This window comes from Galleria mellonella, unplaced genomic scaffold (genome assembly GCF_026898425.1).
Source record: "Galleria mellonella isolate WM207_F2 unplaced genomic scaffold, CSIRO_AGI_GalMel_v1 utg32, whole genome shotgun sequence".
In the NCBI taxonomy this organism is placed as follows: Eukaryota; Metazoa; Arthropoda; class Insecta; order Lepidoptera; family Pyralidae; genus Galleria; species Galleria mellonella.
This window is the reverse complement of record NW_026442075.1, coordinates 7,639,315-7,663,747: the sequence shown is the minus strand read 5'-3', so window position 1 is coordinate 7,663,747 and position 24,433 is coordinate 7,639,315. Positions and strand designations below refer to the sequence as shown.

Below are 24,433 nucleotides of genomic sequence, written 5' to 3'. Positions count from 1 at the left end.
TTCTCATGAGAATTCTTAGAAAGCCCTTTTTAGTGTTCACTTGCCTCGTACATGTAATAATAAAATCATGTACGCAATTTCATGCTCGTGTAATATTGTGTGTCTTCTATTAATCAGTCATTGGTCATAGTTTTATAAAGTATATACAAACATACTATTATATAATTACTGAATAATAAAAACTAATATATTTATTATATATATATATATATATATATATATATATATATATATATATAAATAAATAATCCTACCGATTGAATGCTATCTTCATAAAGCACAACACACCTTCATAACACATGCATAAATAGCTGTTATAAAAATTTTAATACATTGCCTGTGAAGTACCTCCTCTTAACAATGAGGCTCACAAAATAATGTATAATACCCACTTAGCGTCGCGGCATCGCTCTCCCTTTGCTTTGTATAAAGGCATATGATGAGCTTCAAGAGGCATTCTTATAATACACATCAAAGGCTTTACTCCAGTTTCGATACGTAAGGAAAAATGAAAATCCTTACAAAAAATATTAAAGATAAACTATCTACATTGTTGCCAGTACTCCCGTACGGGGTGCTAGAGTCGTGGGATGATTTAGACCCCAAATTATATCACGCCATTCATATTTATTGGTTAAAATTTTACGGCATGTGGTACAACAATTTCTCACCTTTAAACATTCTTTTCTGGATTCAGATAATATATACTCTGATCATCTTATGGCTGGTGTGTTTTCTGCCCGGAATAGGAGAGGTCGTTTATTTGCTGAAGCGTAAGGAAAATATTGGCGACATTGCAGAAGGGTAGCTATATCTATATACTTGTAAACTATATTAAGTTTACTTTTATGTATTATATTTGTTTCTTATCTTAATTATAATGCATTTTTACTAATAACTATTCAACTTTAAACTGCAAAAATTTTGTAATGACTTCAAAATTGTGATTTCGTTTGATTACAGATTATATTTATTTTTAAGCGAAATGTACACATATTTTAAAATAGCTGTGTTTTGGTTGAATAAAGATAAAGTGATGAATCTAATAAAATATTTGTATTGTGAGGAATTTAAGCCTGTGGAGGCGGAACACAAAGAGTTTATACGGAAGAGTATAAAAACAGCACGTTTTGTGATGACATATTATTCCACAATGTGCGTTGGCGCGGTTTCAGGTAAAGTCTTTTAGGCAATTACTTTAACAGGAAATATATGAAACACAATTTAAAACCGTTTATACTTAGTACACCGTTGACATTTTATTGAAATTTAATATTTCTTTATATGGATATTCGTCATAAATAATCAAAGTTTATTCACAATAAATATAGTGTAAAATCGAAGGCGTTAACCGTACGTAAAACTAAGATTATGTCTGTACTATAAAATAAATTAGGTCAAAAAGAATTTCTGCCCTAATTTATTTACGGCAGAAATTCTAAAATTCAATCAAAAGTCATCCCATAATAACTACTGTATATAGTAACTTTTTATAGAAGGCGCTAAATTTTTATCAATTTATACATTAATTTTCCTTTGGGAAAAAAAATCAATTTCACTAGTAGAAGATACCCCTGAAAGAATGAAAATGATTTCGATTTCATTGCCTAAGTAAAAACTCTAACGTAAGAGTAAAAAATTATTAGATAAATATGTGGTTTTATTCAAAAAAATATCAAAAACAGAACAGAAAGATATCTATTCTATTGGTTTACTTCTCTATCACAAAAAAAATTGTTGAATATGTAACGAGTATTTTATTATCTAGAATAGTAAAAACTGTGCGAATCAACTTGATTCCTCCACTGTATTATATAAAATTGCATTGTTCTCCTCTCTACGTGTTCCATTAAAAACTATGTATAAAGTACAGAATTGGCCACAATAGCTGCACCTGCTGAATACATAGACACCTTTAAACATATTGGTGATTTCATGTAGGCAAATAGTGTGTATATTTGCTTGCATGTGATTACGACTTCAGGTTATGTTTTGAGTACGATTGAGTGCCTTGTCCGATATCCGGTTGCATATATAGATGTATTCGGTTCTACATATCTTAACATTCAGGTTACATGACACTTGAAAATCATGTGAAAGTTACTCCAGTAAGAATTACAATAAATAATAAAATATCTGTCAAATAAATATGCAGGTGTTCATAGGCTACGGTAACCACTTACCATCAGGTGGGCCGTATGCTTGTTTGCCACCTCAGTGGTATAAAAAAAAATTACTTTTCAAAAAAATTTAATATATATTTAAATAGTCTTAATGAAATGAAACCACATAATTCATCTGAATATCATAGAAAAAATAAAATATATTTTAATTACTATTTGATTTGATAGGTGCTTTCACAAACTTCAATTATCAATTTATTAAAACGTAGGTAGACGATTTTATTGAACTTTATTGGTTTTCAGTGGGAATAATAATGCCAATAACAGAAAATTTCGACATTTTACCAACGAACGTGGAATATCCATATTTTAATGTTTACACATCACCCGCCTACCAAATATTGTACGTTCATCACGTGAGTATATACTAAAATAAATAAAATTACTTTCCCTTTTGGTAAAAATTTTATGAAAAAAATAAACGAAAAAAACTCTGTACGGAATTCGTAGAAGCGAGAAATACGTTTCACCTTATAAAATCCAATTGCCATTTATTTACTTTATATATTAGCTGAGTTGTATATTAAATTACGTATATTTATTATATTTATTAAGTTTTTTCACAAATCATATATTGTATAGAATGAGTATGATGGAGATACCAGAAAACATATGTTATTTTTGATTAATATTCTTCCTCGATGGTACAACAAAAATAAATTAAAATTGTAACTATTGTATTACTAAGTAAATAAAAGAAAAACTTGAGACTGATAATTATAATACTTTGTTAAGATTAATTCATCTGTTAAAAGGAAAATCTATTGAAATATTCCAACATATAAATCAATTATCAGAAATTTTCAAAAACTTAACTGGAGAACAAAAGAAATAAACGCCACTGAAAACTATACATTTAAATAAATTGAGAAAAAGAGTATAAAAACATATATAAATAAAATCAAAATACAAATATATAAAAAAGGCTGACCAAGTTGCCAACAACAGGAGAGTTCTCGACTATTCGCTTATTTTTGTTACCCACTCACACCATATCACCAGTTCTAAACCAATTTTATTGTTTTTTGCAATCGATAGATTTACCCACATGTTAGTTGTATAAAAATTTTATTCACGATTGAAACCGCAATTTTTTCTGCATTGCCATACTTATTACCTCAATATAACATTAAAATACTATATTATATTATAGCTATAGTAAGGGTAATATTAATTTTAATTTGTTGACGTTTATTATAGTACATATATAAACACTAAAATAAACTATTAAATATAACTTTCTAATACAATTACACTTCTTAAAATAAATTAGTGTAACTTTATAAATATCTACAAACGGTAACCCAACGGTGTACTCGTATATTAATCAACAACTCAAAACGGCTGAAGGGATAGTTGATTTTACACCGTAAGTAAATCCTACCTGGTAAAATCTACCTCTTGTCACTATTAGCCTTTGCTAGTTATCGATCGTTACAAATGGAAGATTGCTGGTACAAATAACCCAAGGAAGAATTTAGATAAACCAATAGTAAATTTGTGCTTGGCCAATATGAGTAAACTAAAAAATAAATATAGAGTATAAACTAAAAAGAATCCCACCACATTATAAACTACATATAGTACTACATAAGTACAATGTATTGTAAAATTACAAAGTAATATTAAAAATTTATCTGTAGCTTCGTACTTTGATAAATGAAGCGCGCGGTGATCCTGTACAATATTACACTTGGGCCATTGTAGTTTGATTTTGATCCCTACAAGGACGGAGATGATATCATGCAATGGTAAATAAATAGAGAAAAGATGGAAATTATTTTTTATCCCGGTCAATCAACATGTCCCGGTTACGAATACAAAATAGCGGGCGTAGCTGGTGCAATTTGAAACACGATGCTTGCAATCTCCGTCTACATTGAAATACACGCTTTTAGCAATACAACAGATTATTGTTTTCACAGATATACTACAAACCGGCGACCTGTATTATTGATGGTGTTATGGATACTATTCTGGCTGCTTTCATCGCATCTACAAGTGAGGCACTATATTTTATTATTTTTTTATAATAAAAATTACTATACAAAAATTGTGGTTATCGCACTCACGCGTCTACTTATTTTAAATTATGTAATACCTATATACTATACTGTAATATAATAATTTAAATCTAATATCTTAGCTTAATAACACTATTATGCTTTCGTTATCATGCCCTGTCGTGACTACGACGTGGTGCAATCCATGTCGAAACGTCGGCAATAAAGAAGCAGGTATATAGGTACTATTTACCTGCAAAATTTTTCATCTCACTAAGTCTCGATAGTGTATTTAAATAAGCGTTGCGATGTTCAATCCCTTACACCTATGTACTGGGTGATATTGAAATTATTCGCATTCTGTTACATTGAGTATTCGGGTGGTAAATTTTTTTATCATATTTTTTATTCATAAATGGAGATTCCGAAATACAAGGTAGCGCATCTAAATTATTTTTAAATATATACGAATCCAAATCTACTAATACCTATTCTCACATTAACACTACGTATTCTCTCAAATTTATATTGGCATGAGCTCGTATAGACTCTTAATTTTCTTTGTCGTTTTTTCGACCCAATATACATTTACGAATACTTTCAGTTTCTCTGCTAAAAATGCTCTTGATTTTACTCTGTAAATTTATAAAACTTAAACTTGTTTAACTAATTGTAACTAGAATCCAGTCTAAAGGGACTACATGAAGCGATACATAATTGTACTTTTAAAACCTTTCTTATTATTATATTGACCCAACTCTGAACGCTGACCCATCTCCAATCAAATTTTGTTATTATAATGTACCATTATAAAAATGTACCTTATTTTCATATCAATACACTGAGCGTTTTTATAACATCGGGTTTTTACATGAATAAAACGCAAAGTTTTGTATTTTCATACCCTTACCGTATGTATATACATAGTTACAAAGAGAACAACTTTAAATGGATTAGTGGGTCACGCATTAAAATAAACTCTATTCCTTTGCCGTAAAAAAATAACATAAAAAAATATAAATATACTAGCAAACACCGTGGTACGAAATTTATGTAGGTCAATCTTTGATTCTGCAAACCTTATTAATTTATAACATTATTGTGACTTAAATATTAATAAATAGTTCTGTATCTATAAATAAATACACTGAATTTATTCTATCTAATATACCTACAGTGAAGAAGGGAGAAGGGATTGTTAGTAATGGGGACAAGCAACTTCAGTACTATCAATATATCCTGTTTTTTGATCATTGATAATAATGGAAATGGCAATCCCGTCCACGTTAACGGTATACGCAGGCGAGGCACCAATGAAGAATGACAGGTGAAAATGAAATGGCAAATCAGTTAGCTCATCGTGATAAATACACCTGGGATTCAGCACGATGGTTTCCGGGGGGGGGGGGGGGGGGGGTACGTGGAAGTCAACCTGACAAGATATATTGCTAGCAATAGGACTGATAATCTGCATTACTAACAGTTTACTCTAATAGGTCGACCTGCACGGGATTCCTCCTGGAAGTCATCGTGAATAATTTTTATAAATTCGTTCACCATCTATCATCTCTCACTGATACCTTACTAATGTATACCAATGGCGCAGGCGGGGTTACCATTCCATTACCATCACATAAAAAGAAATATGCCTATAGATACTCATAAATGTAAACATTTTCATATTACAGTTGGACAGATAGAGATATTAGCATTTAACTTGCGTAATTTCGACGTAGTAGCAGAAAGGAGACGTAAGAGGGCTATTAACGAACATAAAGCCACCGGAGCATTGTCTGAAGATTACCACATACGTACTGTTCTCAGAGACTGTATTATACACCACAACAGCATCATAAGGTAAATTAAAATGTTTATTTTAGAACTCATCAGTCCATGACATGACGTCACGGTATTGTTATTTATTTATATTATACTAGCGACCTGCATCGGCTTTGCACGAGTGTAAGAGTACTTATAGAAAAGTTTAATAAATACATATTATACCACAAACCTTTCTTTAAAAAGTCCCCTAAATGACAATGAAACCCTTATCCCTACCTAGTATATATAAAAGTTAAGCTTAGAAACAGACAGACGCAGACAACATTATATCTTTCAACAACATAAAAATCAAAGTGAATACCTAATATCACAAGAAATGAGTCGTAGCTAACTTGAGCAGATTGCACTCACTTTGTACGGGATTGAGACTTTTCTTGAAATAGAGAAAAGGAGCGAGTTTAAGAACTGTCTGAAAAGATTTTTTTTACTGTTTTTATGGAGCTATACTTTAAAAAAAAAAATTAAAGACTGTCTCTCTTCGTCAACTAACGTCATATAATTGATTAAAAACTTTCATATATTTACAAATGGCTACGACGCGATGCAATCTATGACAAAATATCAGTAATAAAATTAGATTTTTAGGAACTGTTTAACTAAAAAAAGTTTTGATAAGTCCCGAAAAAAATTTACCACTTTTAGTAGATGCTAAATAAAAGTAAATTCTGATTATGACAATAATGACGTGAGAAAGACCGTAGCTCATTGCTTATTAATAATACTGAATATTTTACCGTCACAATAAAATCACTTATCTAACTTCTTAAAAGCTCTATAAATATCAGACCAAGGCAAAATAATATTGTGAAGTAAGACTTACTTGAATATAAATATAAGATTTTTAACATGTCATCCGTTATTTAATTTAGAGACTGAATTATGTTATGATTTAATAGCTGTCACGAAGCATCTCTAACAATAACTTTGAAATGTCAAGTTCTACAAAATTTTGTGGTTTTTTATTATTATTAGATACGTATTTATAGAGATATTATTAAATAACTACATCTGCAATTATAGTAAAATTATTATCAGAGTATAAATGCAAGTAATATAATACTTAGGATTTCTACATCTTTGTTTTTTTAAATGGTCCACTTTTAGACATCTTCCTTTTCGTTTATTTTTAATTGTGCATTATATTTTTTTTTTTATGTTTATATTCTGTAGAAAACTATTTCTATATACAGTTATACACTACATTTATTTTAAGCAACTGGTTTTATTTTAAATATATTATAATACATGTAATATACATAAACACATATAATACATGTAATAATACATGTTCTGGCTCTGCCTGCGTAAATTAGAATTGATATTTTGCTCAAATCCGTCGTATCTAATGAAGCGTGATCGAATAAATAATATCCAAACATTATTATTAATTTTATATGAACATCTCGTTCACGTCGCCGACGACAAAATACATTTGACTGTCCCATCTGAAGCATTACTTTTATCGATTAAATATAATATATATTGAATCGATAAGAATGCGATAAATATCAGCATCCCTCTTAAAATATCACCAAACTGCGGTTGCTAACCCGCCTATCAAGCGTAGCAACTAACGGCAAAGCCCCCCTTATGGGGAAGACTATGTTCAGCAGTGGACAGTTAATGGCTGATACAACAACAACAATATAATTTCAGAGATATGCATCATTGGTGTAATGAAAATTATTACTTACAGTTCTCATAAACACAATCCACAATGATCGATACGTCACCATTAATATCTACTGAATGGCGCGTGAAAAAAAAACAACCAAAAATTCAGCCGTTAGAGGTGACATGAATAAAGCGGGTTTATTATCGGCTGCCACTGACAACGCTGTCAAACGCTAAGCCTCTCACGTCGGCAATTTGACAAAATACATGTGGAGCAAGTAATAGACCGATATATTTTATTTAGGTATTAAACTGACGTATGAATCGTGATTTTGAAGGTGAAAATTGAGCATAACAGCTTTAACAGAAAACAAATACCTACAGTATACCTACAAATTTCTCAAGGTTATTCTGTTTGGTATTTAATCTATCTTTGAGAGCAATTTACATTCAGTAGTGGACATAAAAAGTTAAGAGATGTTGATGAAGGTGTTGAACTACAAAAAAAAATTGTTGTTTCACAATTTCATTATGTACGTGTGTATGTTTTTAAATTTGTTCTATTATGTCTAGAGTAGTTTCTTTAATATAGGTTTTTCAAAACTTCGTGTGTAAAAAAAATATAATAAAAATTATAAATGTACCCATAATTATTCCCTTAAAGGAAAAATTGTAATTGTAAAATCTTTATTGTATATAATTCACATTGAACACTAATAAATGATTTAATATACAATGAGGGACTTATCCCATAAAGGGATCTCTTACAGTCATCCTTTGAGAAGCTAAAAGAAAACTGTAGAATGTATAAGACTATCAACCGTACAATTAAAGATAATAATACCCAGTAAAAAAATTTAATATATAATACAAGAAAAACAGCTCTATATACTTACATATGTAAATAATAAAAGTACATGAATAATAATATAACATTAATACACAAATATATACATACATACACACATACACATATCTACACACACATATATATATACACTCATACATACACATACATATATACATAACAAATACATAGATTTGTTATGTATATATGTATATATATTCACAATTGGCTCAATGAAGAGAGATTTTCAAAATAAAAATTTACGATACCTGCTTTAAAGGATTTCAGTGATTGTGCCATCTTTAAGTTATTAGGAAGTGAATTCCAAAGATGTGATATTCAATATACATATATAAAAAAAATATTTTTATAAAGATTTAAAACAGACTCCTAAGTCCTCTAGTCCTCCTAAATGAGCCCTAATCTGCAGGAATAAGTATTACAATTTGAAATTAATATCGGCTATCTAGTAATTCTTTATTAAAATCTAGTGACTAAATTTTAGATAAAACTAAATTATATCCGAGACGTAAAATGTAGAAAGTAAAATGTATATGTGAGATTACTATAAATATAATGTTAGCAATTCATACGTTTCAGAAGTTTGCTTACATTTACCTCTTTGATCTGTATGGTTTTTAATAGACAAACACGCTTCGAATATAGAACAAGACCCAAATAGGATGTGAGCAACATAAATACCCGAAGTTCTTTGGTGACGCAAAATGACGGTTTTCAAACATAAAAATACAAAATTCTAAAAAAAAGTTACTGAAATCTGCGAAGCCTCTCAGACTGCGAAGTCGTGGGCGGTAGCCCACGTCACCCACGCCTTACACCGCCTTTGGTTTTTAACATTACATATTTACAAATTTTTTATAGGTACTTATATGGAAGGGATCATACTTCAAGTGAGACGCGTGTAATAAAATTAGTTTTCTGTTTATGAATGGAGAAGAGATTATATATACTCGCAAATAGTCTTGCAATTTTATCCCTAAATAAATAACAATAAGCTAGTAATAGATACAATAATAAAAATAAAGAAAACAATACATTTTCCTGTTTTCAGATATGTGTCTATGATAGAAAACGCCTTCAGTCTAGCTTCAGCACTGCAATTCATGTTAAGTGTCATGGTACTTTGTTTAATAGGTGTTCAGTTTTTATCGGTGAGTATCATTCCTTAATTATCTATTTTATGAGTATTTTATATTAAAACACTCTCAATATATTTTTATAAGTTGATAGAGTTTTAATATCGACTCATAATAATGTACTTTCTATGTCAAATATAAAAATTTAACAATGGTATGTATAGTTTAGAATTAAACGAATTATTTCAGTATCCTGCTTACACTGTATTGTTCTCATTTATAAATTTATTTATACTTTATTGTACACAAAAATTACATTGTTACAATTTATATTATATGAAGATGTAAAACAAGTGAGTTCTTTAAAAGTTCTCTTCCAGCCAACCTTGAGTGGAAAAGATTATTCATTACCAGCGGGCTGTGTGCGTACAATAAGAAGTGTAAACAGTATAGTACTAGTACTCACTTTAATTATATATTTATTTCTTAGTACTGAATATATTCAAAAACTACTCGACCACTTTAGAAATCCTTTCTATATACCTACAGAAGTCTACATTATAAGCAAGTTAGACTATATAATTAACTACTAACTTGATGATAACTAACCGAAGCCTTGTTGGACCGATAGTATATGATATACCTATATTTATGACTGAGTATGATATGATATAATAATTACCTAAATTTGTAGAATAAAAACCAAATATTTTGAAAAATATACTCGTACATATAATCATTCAAGTAGTATAAACAATAGAAGCCGTGGCAAATTGTTATAATCGGTAGTCAACACATAGTGAATTTATTTCTACATGCAATCCCGATTCTGATGCGTCATTTTTCTAAACCAATCTCTTAACCTATTAATTTAATTTGATTATTTCGCGAAATAACCGTTTTATGGATCAGCATAAATATATTTATTTTTACACCAATTAATTTAATTAATGAGAAGTGATACAAAATGCGGCATTATCCCTAAAAAATCTCTTCCTGACAACCTTTGGGTAAAGAACATTTATAATAATTTTAAACTTAAATATATTAGAAAATTAGTTCGTAACAGTCTTTAATAAAAAGGTTTCGCTGTGATATCGAATGTAAATTTGATTTAATTTAGTTTAGAGAAATGGCGTTTCAGGATTGACTCTAATGTGTTATAGAGCTGCTGCATTCAAATTCATATAATAATAAAACAATATATAACCACTAACAGATTAGCCTAATTCACGCAAAGGGTTCATTTATATAATTTATGCATGTATGATTTTACGCTTATTACATCGTCATCATAATGGTTTTAACATTTACTTAACCCTTTTTTATATCAAATAGAAAAGTAATATGCACGTAAGTACTTCTTCACTACATATATGGAACGTGTACTTCGCTCAAAGCAACTCATTACCTATTGCCCTTGGGAGGAAAAATATGAAATTTCATTGCTTCCCTTTTTACCGTTTACTTGTTGACAAGTGAATAACAAACAATAGCCAAAAGACAAATAAAACAGACAACAAATAGATTACATTCGTGTATATTTCAATATTCGTGACATATTACCCGTACATACTTACATCTATGACAAAAATAAACGGTAGACAAAATAATAAACTCTAATTAATATGTAGATTTTAGTTTATATTAATCTGAGTGTGACGTTTATTTATTATCTCTTGACGCTATAACAGCTTAAACAATGATCACAAAATTTTATATACGTACGCATAGTATTGGACATGGAAAAGTTCATAGGCTACTTTTTATTTCGATCAAACAGACGAACTCGTGGACATAACTAGTCATATAATAATTTTCAAAAAAAACATCATAGAAAAAAATAATTAGTTTCGGTAGTAAAACACTTTTAATACTGCTAAAGGCTAACTTTTATATCACTCCGTATATAAAAAATACCAGAGAGACACTTCTTACAAAAGACGTTTGCGTGGGTCCCATGTCTACCCGCGTTTCCGCCATGAAACAACTATGCTTGCATTACTGTATTTCGGTTTGAAGAACAGTACGGAGATATAGTTCTAAAAAAGCATGTAAATGCCATGGACAGTATTGTGTGATACATAAAAGCGAAAGCTATGATTTTTATCAAGTCGGCTGTCAAGCATTTTGCCATTAAAAGTATCATAAAAATAAGATAAAATATAAAAATGTTAAGTAAAGGTAATATTATGTTATTGTACCTGTATAACGTAACGTGCTTACTAACGATATCTTAGGATAACTTCGAAAGTAATCACGTCTCACTAGTCTAGAGTTTAGTCTTGAGAGAAGTCGTAAAATTTTATTTTCTTTGACAAATTTGTCGCCGTCGCACAAGTTGCGAAGACAATGCAAACAATATACATGGAAAGAAGAGCTTGATCTCAGCTTTAATTGCTTTTATTTATAATGGTTTCGTTTTATTACAGTTTATTCTTAATAAATACTAGTTACTATTCGTTTCTTTATTCGCATGAATAATATTTAAAAATATTATTATATACTGATCCTTCTAATGTTGTAACTGTAAAAGTTTGTTAAAATGTTTAAATGTTTCTATATTTGTTACTCAATCGCGCTTAAATGGCTGAAAGAATTTTAATAAAATTTGGTACAGGAGTAGGTCATATCCTAAGTTAACATATAGAATGCTTTCTATAACGATGCACGCAAACAAAGTCACGAGAAACAGCTAGCCTCTATTATGATCCACCTGTATAACAAATTTACTAAAAGACAGTTTTTTTTTTTTTATGGGTGAAAATGGTATGGTAACCCCGCCTGCGCTAACGGGATACGCTGGCGGAGCACCAGTGAAGGGTGATAGATGAGAATGAAAACAGGCCAGTTAGCCTATCATGGTGAATTCATCAGGAATCCGCGAGGAGGTCGACCTGGTTGGGTATATTGCTAGCAATGGGATTTTCAGTCTCCATCACTAACAATCCCTCTCCCCCCTAAAAAGACAGTTAGGGGTACAAAACTATTAATAGTATACTAATAACTTCTTCTAGGAGAAGAGACCCATGCCTAGCAGCCAGAGTTATTGAGCACAACAAATTTCATTAAAATCTATTAAGTCGTTTAAGCGCACAATTATAACCTTCACATTTATAATACTTAAAAATAAAGATATATTTATTTAACAAAGTATGTTTATATAAGCACAGAATTCATCATTAATTCCTACACTAGGCTAAGCCTGTCCTGTAAGAAACAGGATTCGTATTACCATATACATGCATACAGAGATTAACATAGGCTTTTTAGTATTACTGATAATAATTTATCTACTAATTTATATAAAGCGATTGTTTTTATTTAGATCTCACCACTAATAATTTCACAAAAATTTGTGCACTTAAATTAATACTTAGCAAAAATTAGCAAAATGCCAAATTAAATAAAAAAAAAAATAGGATAGACATATTTGTAATATTTACTTATATTATGAAAAATTACGACGTTTTCAGGAACGTATTATAACTAACCTACGAGCTTGAAATATTGCAGGATTCCTTTGTGATGTAGACATTCACTAAGAAACCGTTTTAGTAAATTCCCACGGGAACAAGAGAAAATAGGTTCCACGATAGTGAAGCTTCTTTCTAGTAACATATTCGTATAGGTATAAACCATTACTCTGTTGGCATTTAGTTGAAACAGTCGTGTCAATCAAACTGACACTCAAAATGGTTCTACTTTCTATATAGTACTTTTTTGTTGAGTCCCGTACCAAGAGATAAAAAGAAATACTTACAGTGTTATTTTATTATTTGTCTGCACATAGCTTTAATTTAAATGACTACTACTGCTGTTAATATTAACTTCCAACTCAACTTTATTTCAAACGAAGCAATTAAATATATACTTTATTTATACACTTTTTTTCTTTGGAAAGGATCTTAGATATTCGAATTACGGGATTCAAAATTTCCCCTCTTTCAAATTATATTATGTTCTAAGATTATGTTAGAAAACTTTTTGATATTTCTAACTAGTACAGTTTTTGAATAATTATCAAACATGTTACATAATCCGGTTTTTAACCACAAATAGGGTCCAATTATGGAATTGTTTTTCTTTTTTTTCTTTTGGTTCTTGAATTGTTATTAAGTATTTATTTATTTTGCTTTATTTATTTAAGGCTCTATAAATTAACAAACAAACTAACTCACTTTTACATTTATGATATAAATAAGGATTTTAAATGCAGAATCGTCACTGTATACGACCAATACTCACTTGACCGATATCATTTATTAAATCGTATTTAAACAACAACCATCAATCCAATAAGACTTCCTGTTTTATTATTTCATTAAAACAAAAACTTAGAAAAAGATTAAAATTTTATTTCAAGCTTAATTTACAATACTTCTCCAGTATATCTGTTCAAGTTTCAAGCAATTAAACCGCCGAAGTTGTCCTTTGTGTTCGCAAAGCCAAGCGGGATACCGAAATCTTGAACGGATAACAATATTATCTGCCACCCAATTCACGGTGGAAAGTAAGTCCCTAACAGTAGTTGTGCAGGTGCTACGAATGTTAACTAGTAGACAACTGAAACAATATCGCAACCTATTTCTGTTAAAGTTCCTTGCTAGTTTAACAATTTACAAGTTCTATTCATCATGTGTCATTATTGTAACTTGTATTTACACGCGGCTTCGTTCGCGTGACTGAGATATATTGATTGATTGGTACAAAAGTAGTCTATTTTCTTTTCCTTCCCAAATAGAACATGTATTACTAAATATCGTGACAATTGGCTTAGCCATTAAAGTTCCAGAAAATTACAAACAAATAAACTTCCTTTTACATTTATACTATTATTATATTTTATGAACCCACTAGTAATGTCTATCTTTGTAGTAGTCTATGCTTTATTTATATGCTTTATATATGTATGATACTATTTTTTACTTTAGCATATTTGTTTTGAAGTGTTTAACTTATTAATAGCTACATACGCGACTTTGCCTAGGTTAATATAGACTTACTTATAAAATATTTAATTTAAATCTAATTTATTGGAGACCATTTAGCTGTTTAAGACTGATTGAGGAACAAATATAAAAACATACAAACATCGAAATTTTTATATTTAAAAGTTTAATAAAATTAGTTTAAATAAGCACTCTACAGCATTATTATCTAATCTCAAATCGCAGTCTTAGGCGTTCACTAAAAATTTTCTGAAAACCAACCAACCATCCAGAAACAATCAAACCGATACCAACGAACTAATTTGCTTTCCAGCATTTTATAAATGTAAACGAACTTCTATAAACAACTCATTACATTTTATATATTAGTTTATGCAACTTGTACTGTAACTTGTCAGTAATGATAAGCACTAAATGTCATCAGTAAAATAGTAAAACATTGTGAGATATAAAAAAAGAAATATATTTTTACATTTATATATTCTCGTATATATCCGTAATAATTTAAATATACAAGTAATAATTATATTCAATCTATTAATATTGCAAGTATACATATAATAGTATATAACAATGTTTCAATATTTACATACATTATTACATATATTAGATTTGAATAAAATTAGATAAATAACTTGTATCCTAACTTAATACATAGGCTACTTTATATTGATTTACGCAACCAAAACCACGGGAAATAAATAGTAGTAGCATATTTAATGCCGTTATAAACCTGACTCTCCTAATTCTTCTAGACTTCAATGACTCTTATCATATAAGAAGTCCTCAATCAAAATGGAAAAAGTTTAGGTCAACAGAAGTTATCTATCATCCATTGAAATTTTAAATAGATTATTATTAGTAAGCTGATTACTAATACCTAAGGTTATGGTTATTTAAATAGACATTTATATACTTAAGCACTTTTTTTTTAATTCCAGATCGAAAACCCATCCAGTCACCCCATGCAAATAATGTGGATGGCAATTTACTTGACATGCATGTTGTTTGAAGTGTTTATACTATGCTGGTTTGGAGACGAGTTGATATGGAAGGTACATTATAAGTTCACAATATAACAAAGAGCTTCCAGGAAATTTCTTCATTTTGAATTTTCAGATACTCATACGATACAGTTACATTTGTCCTCACATGTCTTTACCAGAAAGAGACTTTGTACAAAAGTCGTTAGCATGGATCCCTTTATCTCACTCGTATTTCTACTAAACAACTGTATTTACATGGTTGTGTTTCAGTTTGAAGGGTAGTACAATTACAGGGTACATAACATCTCAGAATAATAGAAATGGGTTGCCATTCCCGAGGACCATGATGAGATGTCCGTGGGTGTTATTTTTTAACGATACAATCAACAGTATCGTTATGTAAATGTATAAACAACATTTTCAACGTCGTGATCTTGTATATTGTACAAGCTCTACAAATAAAAATCTATTTATTGTCATGTTAAAGATTATTTTATTTAATCAATTTGTATTAGCAATTTTTTCTTAACCCAAATAAGTACATTAATACGATATTTTTAACTTATCTTGTGTATAACAATTTTCAATATATTTTGCAGAGCCTTGACCTCAGACAAGCAGCATTCGAAGGTCCCTGGTTAAAAACTAACGCAGCGACTAGAAAATATATTATAATATTTCTAGAACGATGCAAACGCCCTCTTAGAGTAACAGCTGGAAAAATATTCGTATTATCTCTCGACACATATACAGTCGTAAGACTATTTTGTTATATATTCTTATACCAAGTCAATTTTCATACTTATAAATTTCTCTTTTATATTTCGTAACTTAATATGTATATTCTTTATAAAAAAATAATGTTTAATAAGTACGTTTTCCATTTCAGCTCATTAACTGGGCCTATAAAGCATTTGCTGTTATGAGTAATATGAAGAAATAATTAAGATTGTTTTTATGTAAACCATGAATTATTACGATAACACAGTAGTGTCGCTGGATACAATACAATATACTACATATAATTAATAAATTACGCACTTCAACAGCTAAGTACTATTTTTATTTCCTTCTTTAAAAATCTGCAATTGTCTAATACCACTAAACCGAAATTGTCATGTATAGCGCAGTGTTAGTACTTACGAATGAAAGCTTAGGTTATGAAAATATAAGATTATTATTATGCCCACGTCATATAATGAGCTCATTGCTAAGGTTTCTCCAATAGACTACAGCACAAAGTTCTTCAAAAAAGAGATAGAAGTTTTTGCAAGATAAGCATAATAGCAAAGCACATACTTCTGTATAGCAAACGTTGATAAGCTACGACAATCGCTTACCACCAGCTTATTTATTATGTTGATTTTCCACATCAATGATATGAAAAAAACAAACCACACGAATATTTACTAGCTAATGACACCAAAACAAGAAAACATGCATAATCCAGTAATTAATTATTTAATACGTTTCTCCGTAGAAGCCATAAAAATATCGGCAAACAAAAGAAACGCAAATTGATTACATTCCCATGCAAATGACGACGGCAGCACTCCGCGTGCCCGTGACATAGGTCGAAGCACCCAATAAATTTTATCAGGCACTTTTATAGGAAATTCCTTCTGTTTCAATAAAACCCAACTCTGACATCAATCAATACGTAATCGTTTAATTTTTAATTTTAAGTACTTTAGACGCAATGTGACAATGGCCACTCGACTAATTTTGTTGTCAATAAATATGAAAAATAAAGTTTTATTATTATTTTAACGTTTACTTCAACGTCTTCTTCCTACTCTTATCCCAGTTATTATTTGGAGTCGATATTATGTTTTTCTCTTCCATTCTTCTCTGTCCGCATTTACTCCCATTCTGGATATATTATCTTTTATACAGTCCCTCCGTGTCCTTTTAGATCTTATTCTACCGTTATAGCCATCCAAAATCATACTTAATACCTTTCTTAAAACATGTTCCTCATACCTGCACATCACATCAGGAATAACAGTTACTCTTTAATTTTTCTATCACTGACGCAACTTTCAAACTTCCTCTGATATACTCATTCTAAATTTTGTCCAATCTTGTCATACCACACATCCATCTCAACATTCATATCTCAGGTGCATGCAGTCGCCATTCATCCGTCACCTTTGCTAGCAAACACTCCAACCTATATCTGACAGGCAGTATTAAACTCTTGTAAATTTTTCCCTTTAAGGTTTTAACATTTTATTGCATCATTATTATATCAGTCGTTAAAAATCTTCAACAGTTCATGTAATATTGCTACAATAATATGTTTTATACAACTTACAATGACAAACAAGCTGACAGCCCACCTGAAGCAAAGTGGTAACCGTCGCTTATAGACATGAGCATAACCATAAATATAACATAACATACTGCTTTGCCCATGATATCCCCCCCTAAATGCGTTGCCATTCCTAAAGACTCAGGTATTATTTCTCTGTACCCTGTAAATTTTAAGTACAAATAATAAACAAGGTGGGGAAATTACAAATACCTATGAATGCATATTACTTTAATGCTCGGGAACGACAGTCTTTTATGACAAAATGTACCTATTTTAAAATGTCTACTGCAATATACTATTTGTCTAATTGTCTACAGGCAATTTACCATGTCTCTAAAGATCTGTTTCTAAGTCATATTAAAACATTCACATATTTAAAATCAAATTAATCTACAATAATATTAAGAATCCATAACATATATTGAAACACACAAATAATATAAACGTCCAACTCTGAAACAGTCAGAAATCATAATTTGCTATATTCTCATATCATATATATACAACACTTATCACCGCACGTAATGGTAGATACATACGTCGAGATACCATCTCATTAAATCTCCAAACTGTAGGAAAATTACAATAAATTCATATAACTTGAGTCATCCAAACAGCCGTCAAAGTTAAACCACACAACTTGGGTTCTAATGAATGAAGACTTGCCCAACTAATTTGCCAGCGCGCCACACTGACAGCACTGCTTTAAACTATTAATGCTGTCATCAAACATACGTGGCTTACTAACATCCCGTATATGAATATAATCAAATACATAGACAAATCTAATATTTAAGTTCAAATGTTGCTTATAAAATTAGTTGTTTTATAAACAAATTAAAAACTAATTATGTAAATTGTACATAGGAGTTTTACGTATTTAAATATACCTACACTATCATTATTATTAAATAGTAGGTTGTATAATAGTAATAGAAAGTTTGGATAACCTTATTATATACAAGAGTAGTTCATTAAAAATATATCCACCGTAATTTAAAAGTGCATGTATAATTTCAGCATGCATTGAATCTTGCAATGAAAACAGAAATGTCACGTTATTGTAAGACAAGATAAAGTCATGTCACGCTCAGCTTATGGGGTCGCATAACTTCGCACTAATGAATGAGGAGTTCACACTTCGTCCTGGAGCTCTTTGCGACTAATGAAATTGCTATACCAGACATCCTCCCAGGGAAATGAGATTACATGCCTTGATATTCTTTAAAAATATTTAATGGAAACATTCATCATTTCTGCTTATTGACGTAATTCTTTTTTACATTACAAAGTTATTACTTAATAAAGTAAACATTTATTTATTTAGGCTATATATACATATATTCTATAAGAAACTTTATAACTAAGTAATTGTTTTAAAATTGTACAAAGTAAATTGCTACGCACAGCGTTAGCTTATTCTAGTTTTAATATTATATACACAATAACAATAGAATATAATAACAAATATATATTAAATTCAGATACTTCTTTTACCATTTTAAGATAAGACTTTAGTGATAAAAAGTGATAACAATTGCTTATGCCTTCATGCGTAGTAATTTCAAAACCAAATCTCATTCATATCTAACAGAATCTATTCCTGTGTTCGAATTTTATATAAAACTTGCTTAACCTTATCAATTTTGTCAGGGTCATAAGATTCATCGCAATGAACGCACCTAATGATGGATATAGCGGGAGGGGAAAGGGATTGTTAGCAATAGATTTTGACAGCCCCATTGCTAGCAATATGCCTTATTAGGTCGACCTCCACGTGGTTCCCCCTGGAAACCATCTTGAACTTTCAGTTAGCTCATCGTGACAAATTCTTGTTGAATTCGTCACGATGAGCTAACTGACCTACTTCATCCTCATCTGTCATCCTTCACTGGTGTCCCGCCGGTGAATACCGATAGCGTGGATGGGTTTACCATTTCATTATCATTCATTAAAAAAAATTATGGATATAGCGGAGAAAGTGATTGTTAGTAATAGGCTCTATGAATTAACTCATTGCTATACACCCTATCAGGTCGACCTCCATGCGGTTCCCCCTGAAAACTATCGTGGTTAATTCTAGTGGAATTTGTCACGATGGACTAACTGACCTGCTTTCATAATCATCTATCATCCTTCACTGGTGTCCCGCCAGCGTATACCGATACGATTCCTACTCTCAAACATACGAATTGCACATGCTTACATAGCTACTCCCCAAATATTTAAGACAATATTTTATTATGTCTTTTCATGAATAGGAATGATTTACTGTGAGCTAAATTCATGAATACCTAATAGCATACATCTGAAATCATCAGCCCTTTGTAGACTAGCGTGTCAAACAGATTAGCCTAGCTTCTAAATTGGATTACATTTGCTACATAGCAACATAAATTATTCTCATATATAAATAACTTATCTATGGGAATAATTCATGTTTAGCAATGTATGTTACAATTACGATATGAAATCTTACTTATCCAAAAAACAACAAAATGTATCGTTACACTTACAAATTTATAACTACCTTCAATATTTATTAAACACCCAAACACTTACATCCAGATTTATCTAATTTAAACTCTCACTTTTAGAATAAATTACCTAATTTTCGACAAAATTAATTTTAGGAGGTTTTTGTATTAAACGCAGAATAAATTATGATACAAGTATAGAGTACAATTTCTTTTAGAAATAGTGAAAGAATCTACATTCTCTAAACTATTTCTCTGACAATGCTCATTAGTCAACACTTCTGAACCTTCAAAAACTATAGAATCAAAGCAAATAGATTGGTTCGTAATTTGGAATTTCAAAATTATTTATCAACGCCAACTAAATTGATATAAGAACAGATTAAAATAAGATCACAATTATTAAAAAAATAAACCAATAAAATAAAACTTTAATATCTTAACATAGATAAGAACATAGATAAGAATTTTAGAAAGGATTTAGAAAGTAAAACAATTTTATCGGCAGCTTGCAAACAAGTTTGCAACACGTGTACTTCCCTATCACTCCGTCAGATAACACCACTTTTAAGTTTTACCGTTCAGAAAATTCGTTCCAAATTCCAATGAGAAATAAGAAATGGGCCTTAAATTTGCATGCAACCCGTCGATGGTAAATTATCGAGCTGTTTGGCGAACGGCCAGCCGACATTTACCAGCCGTATTAAGGACACAAGTGCTCTGTGACTAAAGAGCCCGCGCGTGACTCTAATCTGAATTTTGTAACGGTGATAAATCTATAGATTTGGGTATTTGGAGCTAACATGCAAACTGGCTTTATTGGTTACGAACAATTGGTACCACGCACATTATTTTTCATATAGTAGTGTATAAAATAGACCCTATCTATATTATTTGTCTTGACAAAATCTATTAATAGAGTAATATAAACAAAATTTATCACGCCTATATTCGTTTCGCCTATACAAATTACTAGCCTTATTCTTTATTAAGTGATGGCATGAAAATAAAACGTGAGTAGAATTAACAAATATAAACTGGATATCACAAAGGTCATATTTTATAAATACATAATTTATAACACTATTTTACAAACTTTACAATCTCCTCTTTGCAATCTTCGTAAAAATGATTTACAATTATTTTTAAATGGAATAATTTTCCAAAAGTTTTATGTTAATTTTATAGCATAAACCGTTTATTTTATTTATTTATATTTATTACGTTATTACGTCAGACTTTTTTACTAATTTAATATTATAAATTAAATAATATTTCAAAAAAATAATGTCTTAGCAATTAACTGACTATCGAAGATCGTGACAGATATTTTTAAAAACCTAAAATTCTAGCTAGATAATTAAATAATAAAATTAAATACAATCTATTAAATAAACTGCATTATTTTACCGTACCATAAATATTTTAATCTCTACTAATAATAATTTTAATCTGTCGAGAAATGTATTCGCTACTATGTTATTCGCTGTTATATAAGAATACTGGTATACTTCCTTTACTCACTCTCAACGTCCCTCTCCTTACTAATCAATCCTTTCCTCCGTACCGTAGGTGGTGGATACCACCAACAAATGCATTCCTACGAAGGGCTGACGTCAAGCAAGTGACGGGTCGTAAAACAAAAAGCCAAAACCTTGTTTAATATGAATAAAGTCATATTACGCCAAATAATTGGGATAAGGGCAAGAAGATGATGATGATGATGATGTTATGAATATAGGCGAACGAGACTATATCCGGCCTCTTGTTATTTCTCATACTCATAGTAACATCTATTATAAAAACACATCTTAAGATTTTTTATATATCAATGATTTGCAGTTATTCTATTATCATGTCTATATTCCTTACATCCCTTAATACAACCATTATTAATGAAAATTTCTACTTATGTACCTACTATCATACATTCTACCATATCAACAACTCTTGGACTGTTATAATAAACTTGTTTATATGTGTACGTTAAAGTTAGACAACTAAACATATAACTTAACAAATCTACATTACCTAATTTAGTTTCGTATAAGTAATAACAGAAACAATTCGATATTCAAATTGCCACTGTCTATTGTTTTTTTAGTAATTACGTTACGAAATATATGTACATACGATATGTATGAAACAATTTTTTTTAATCTTTAAAAAAACTTTTTATATTTGTTAATTTTCGCCTTCATAAGTTATTATCAGTACGTACGAAATACTGAGATACTAATAAAAATAATCAACAGCTCTCGCTAATATAGTCCCAAATTAAGCATAACAGCACATAAAAAGTGGAACATTTTTCCCCAAGAATAGCCGAAGTTCGGAATACAAAATAAACATTCTTTATACGTGATACACGATAGCATGGGTACTTTTGTTGAGCGACAGTTCATCGATATAGTTGATGTTCGATATCATCATCATTCATCATTATTCCTAGACCAATATTGATAGAAGTATATCATAATATCAACACTGTCTACTGGTGAGGTTGACATAACAAATCACAAACCTTGCAAATAAATATAACTTCCCATATACCTATATCCAAATAAAAATGTATCTATTTAGTAGCTATTCTCAGGCTATTTAGTAGCGCTCATTTTGTTATATGAAATACATAAAAGCATGATATCTAATCATATCAAGTTATTTTTAAAACTTTTGTTCATTTTTTAATAATATTTGTATATATATATAACGTAAACTTTATAAATTTAATATGTTTCTCATTTCTGACAATGAATATTTCATAAGTAGCATGCTGAAACATAAATAACAATAATAATGGTCACGTACCCGTAAGTGTCATATTTACCAGCGCTAAAAGCGGAGAAATTTGAAATAATAATAATAATTTTTATTACAGATAACTAGGATTCATTTTTGTTAGTAACAAGCACCCACTCTGAATAAGTTCCAGATAAAATTAAAACAATCATCGGACTGAGGATATAGTTTCGATATATAAATAAGAATAAATTAATAGGATTACTTCCCCACCCAGTATTTATGACTCGAAGATATACACTCGAACCACTAAACTCCTAAACGATTTTCTCCTATCCATACAACCCAATTATCTGCAATCAAGTTGGTCCTATACTCAATATCTCTAACGTTGGCCTGAAGCCAGTTGTCATTACTTATTCTGAGAAATGCCAGATTACGCGTTGGCCGCTACCTGTCGTTAAATTAGCTTTACGTAACAAATGCATTAAGCCAGACTAATTTGGTAACAAAATTCACTCCGCTATTGTAATCAAAACCAAAGATTGTCTCCTTCGTATACATTAAGCTCTAATTAATCTGCATCCTTGATTTGAGATAACAGTGTTTGATGGTGCGAGGTGTTCTTATTAAAATGATAATTTAATATTTTTGCATAAAACCAAAAGAATTAGTTTGAGATTTATATTACCGACTCTTTCAAATTAAAAAAAAACTATCAGACGCGCACAGACAATAATGTAATTAAAAACCATTTCTTTTATAAAAAAGATGGTATAAATTATTGAATTTTATATTAAAATTTATAACTTATATATTTATTATGATAATTTATAATAAGTAAGCAATGTTCATTTGTAATTATACTTGCAATATCGACTTACTTGATCTACAAATAAATATAAAAACAAATCTAAACTGGCAAGAATTAATATATATATTAATAACTATTTAATATTTATTCTCTGCCCAACCCATTAAAATACGAGTATACTTATATGTAAAAAATAGTCTTAATTTTTTAGATAATACACCTCCAAATATAAAATAAACTGGTGATTTTAGACATACCTACACAAACGAATGTTGTACAAAGTTTCTAATAACTATAGGTCATGTTACTCATAAATATAGCTTCCAAATTAAGTGAAATTTAAGTCGGTCAAAGCGATAACCCTGTTATAGCTGTTATAGTCACATGCAACATGAAAATATAAATACCTAAAGAAAACAAAGTAAACTTTACATGATATTTTTGTTTCCATTCAGGAGGACCCACATTGCTAATTGTCGTTCCAAGCTAGTAAACGCTAGCCCGCGTTAATTGTTACAACAGATGTTCGGATGTGCGACCCGAAAGAGATGCAATATCT

At 30.0% G+C, this 24,433-nt stretch overlaps 1 protein-coding gene across 1 annotated transcript; it reads left to right on the top strand.

Annotated features, from left to right (window-relative positions):
• The first annotated feature begins 475 nt into the window (after nt 1-475).
• On the top strand, nt 476-16,590 carry LOC116412663 (odorant receptor 46a). Its single transcript, XM_031907124.2, has 9 exons — nt 476-804; nt 964-1,175; nt 2,427-2,539; nt 4,109-4,184; nt 5,875-6,043; nt 9,562-9,661; nt 15,480-15,593; nt 16,124-16,279; nt 16,414-16,590. Exons 1-9 carry the CDS (start codon nt 509-511, stop codon nt 16,465-16,467), a joined length of 1,290 nt encoding a protein of 429 aa, XP_031762984.2. The 5' UTR covers nt 476-508; the 3' UTR covers nt 16,468-16,590.
• The last annotated feature ends 7,843 nt before the right edge of the window (nt 16,591-24,433 follow it).

Excerpts from the sequence above, each read along its gene's own strand:
- LOC116412663 (XM_031907124.2), top strand. The coding sequence starts at position 509 with ATGAAAATCCTTACAAAAAATATTAAAGATAAACTATCTACATTGTTG. Across the intron at positions 805-963 it reads ATTGGCGACATTGCAGAAGG|ATTATATTTATTTTTAAGCG; the intron begins GTAGCTATATCT and ends GTTTGATTACAG. Across the intron at positions 1,176-2,426 it reads GTGCGTTGGCGCGGTTTCAG|TGGGAATAATAATGCCAATA; the intron begins GTAAAGTCTTTT and ends ATTGGTTTTCAG.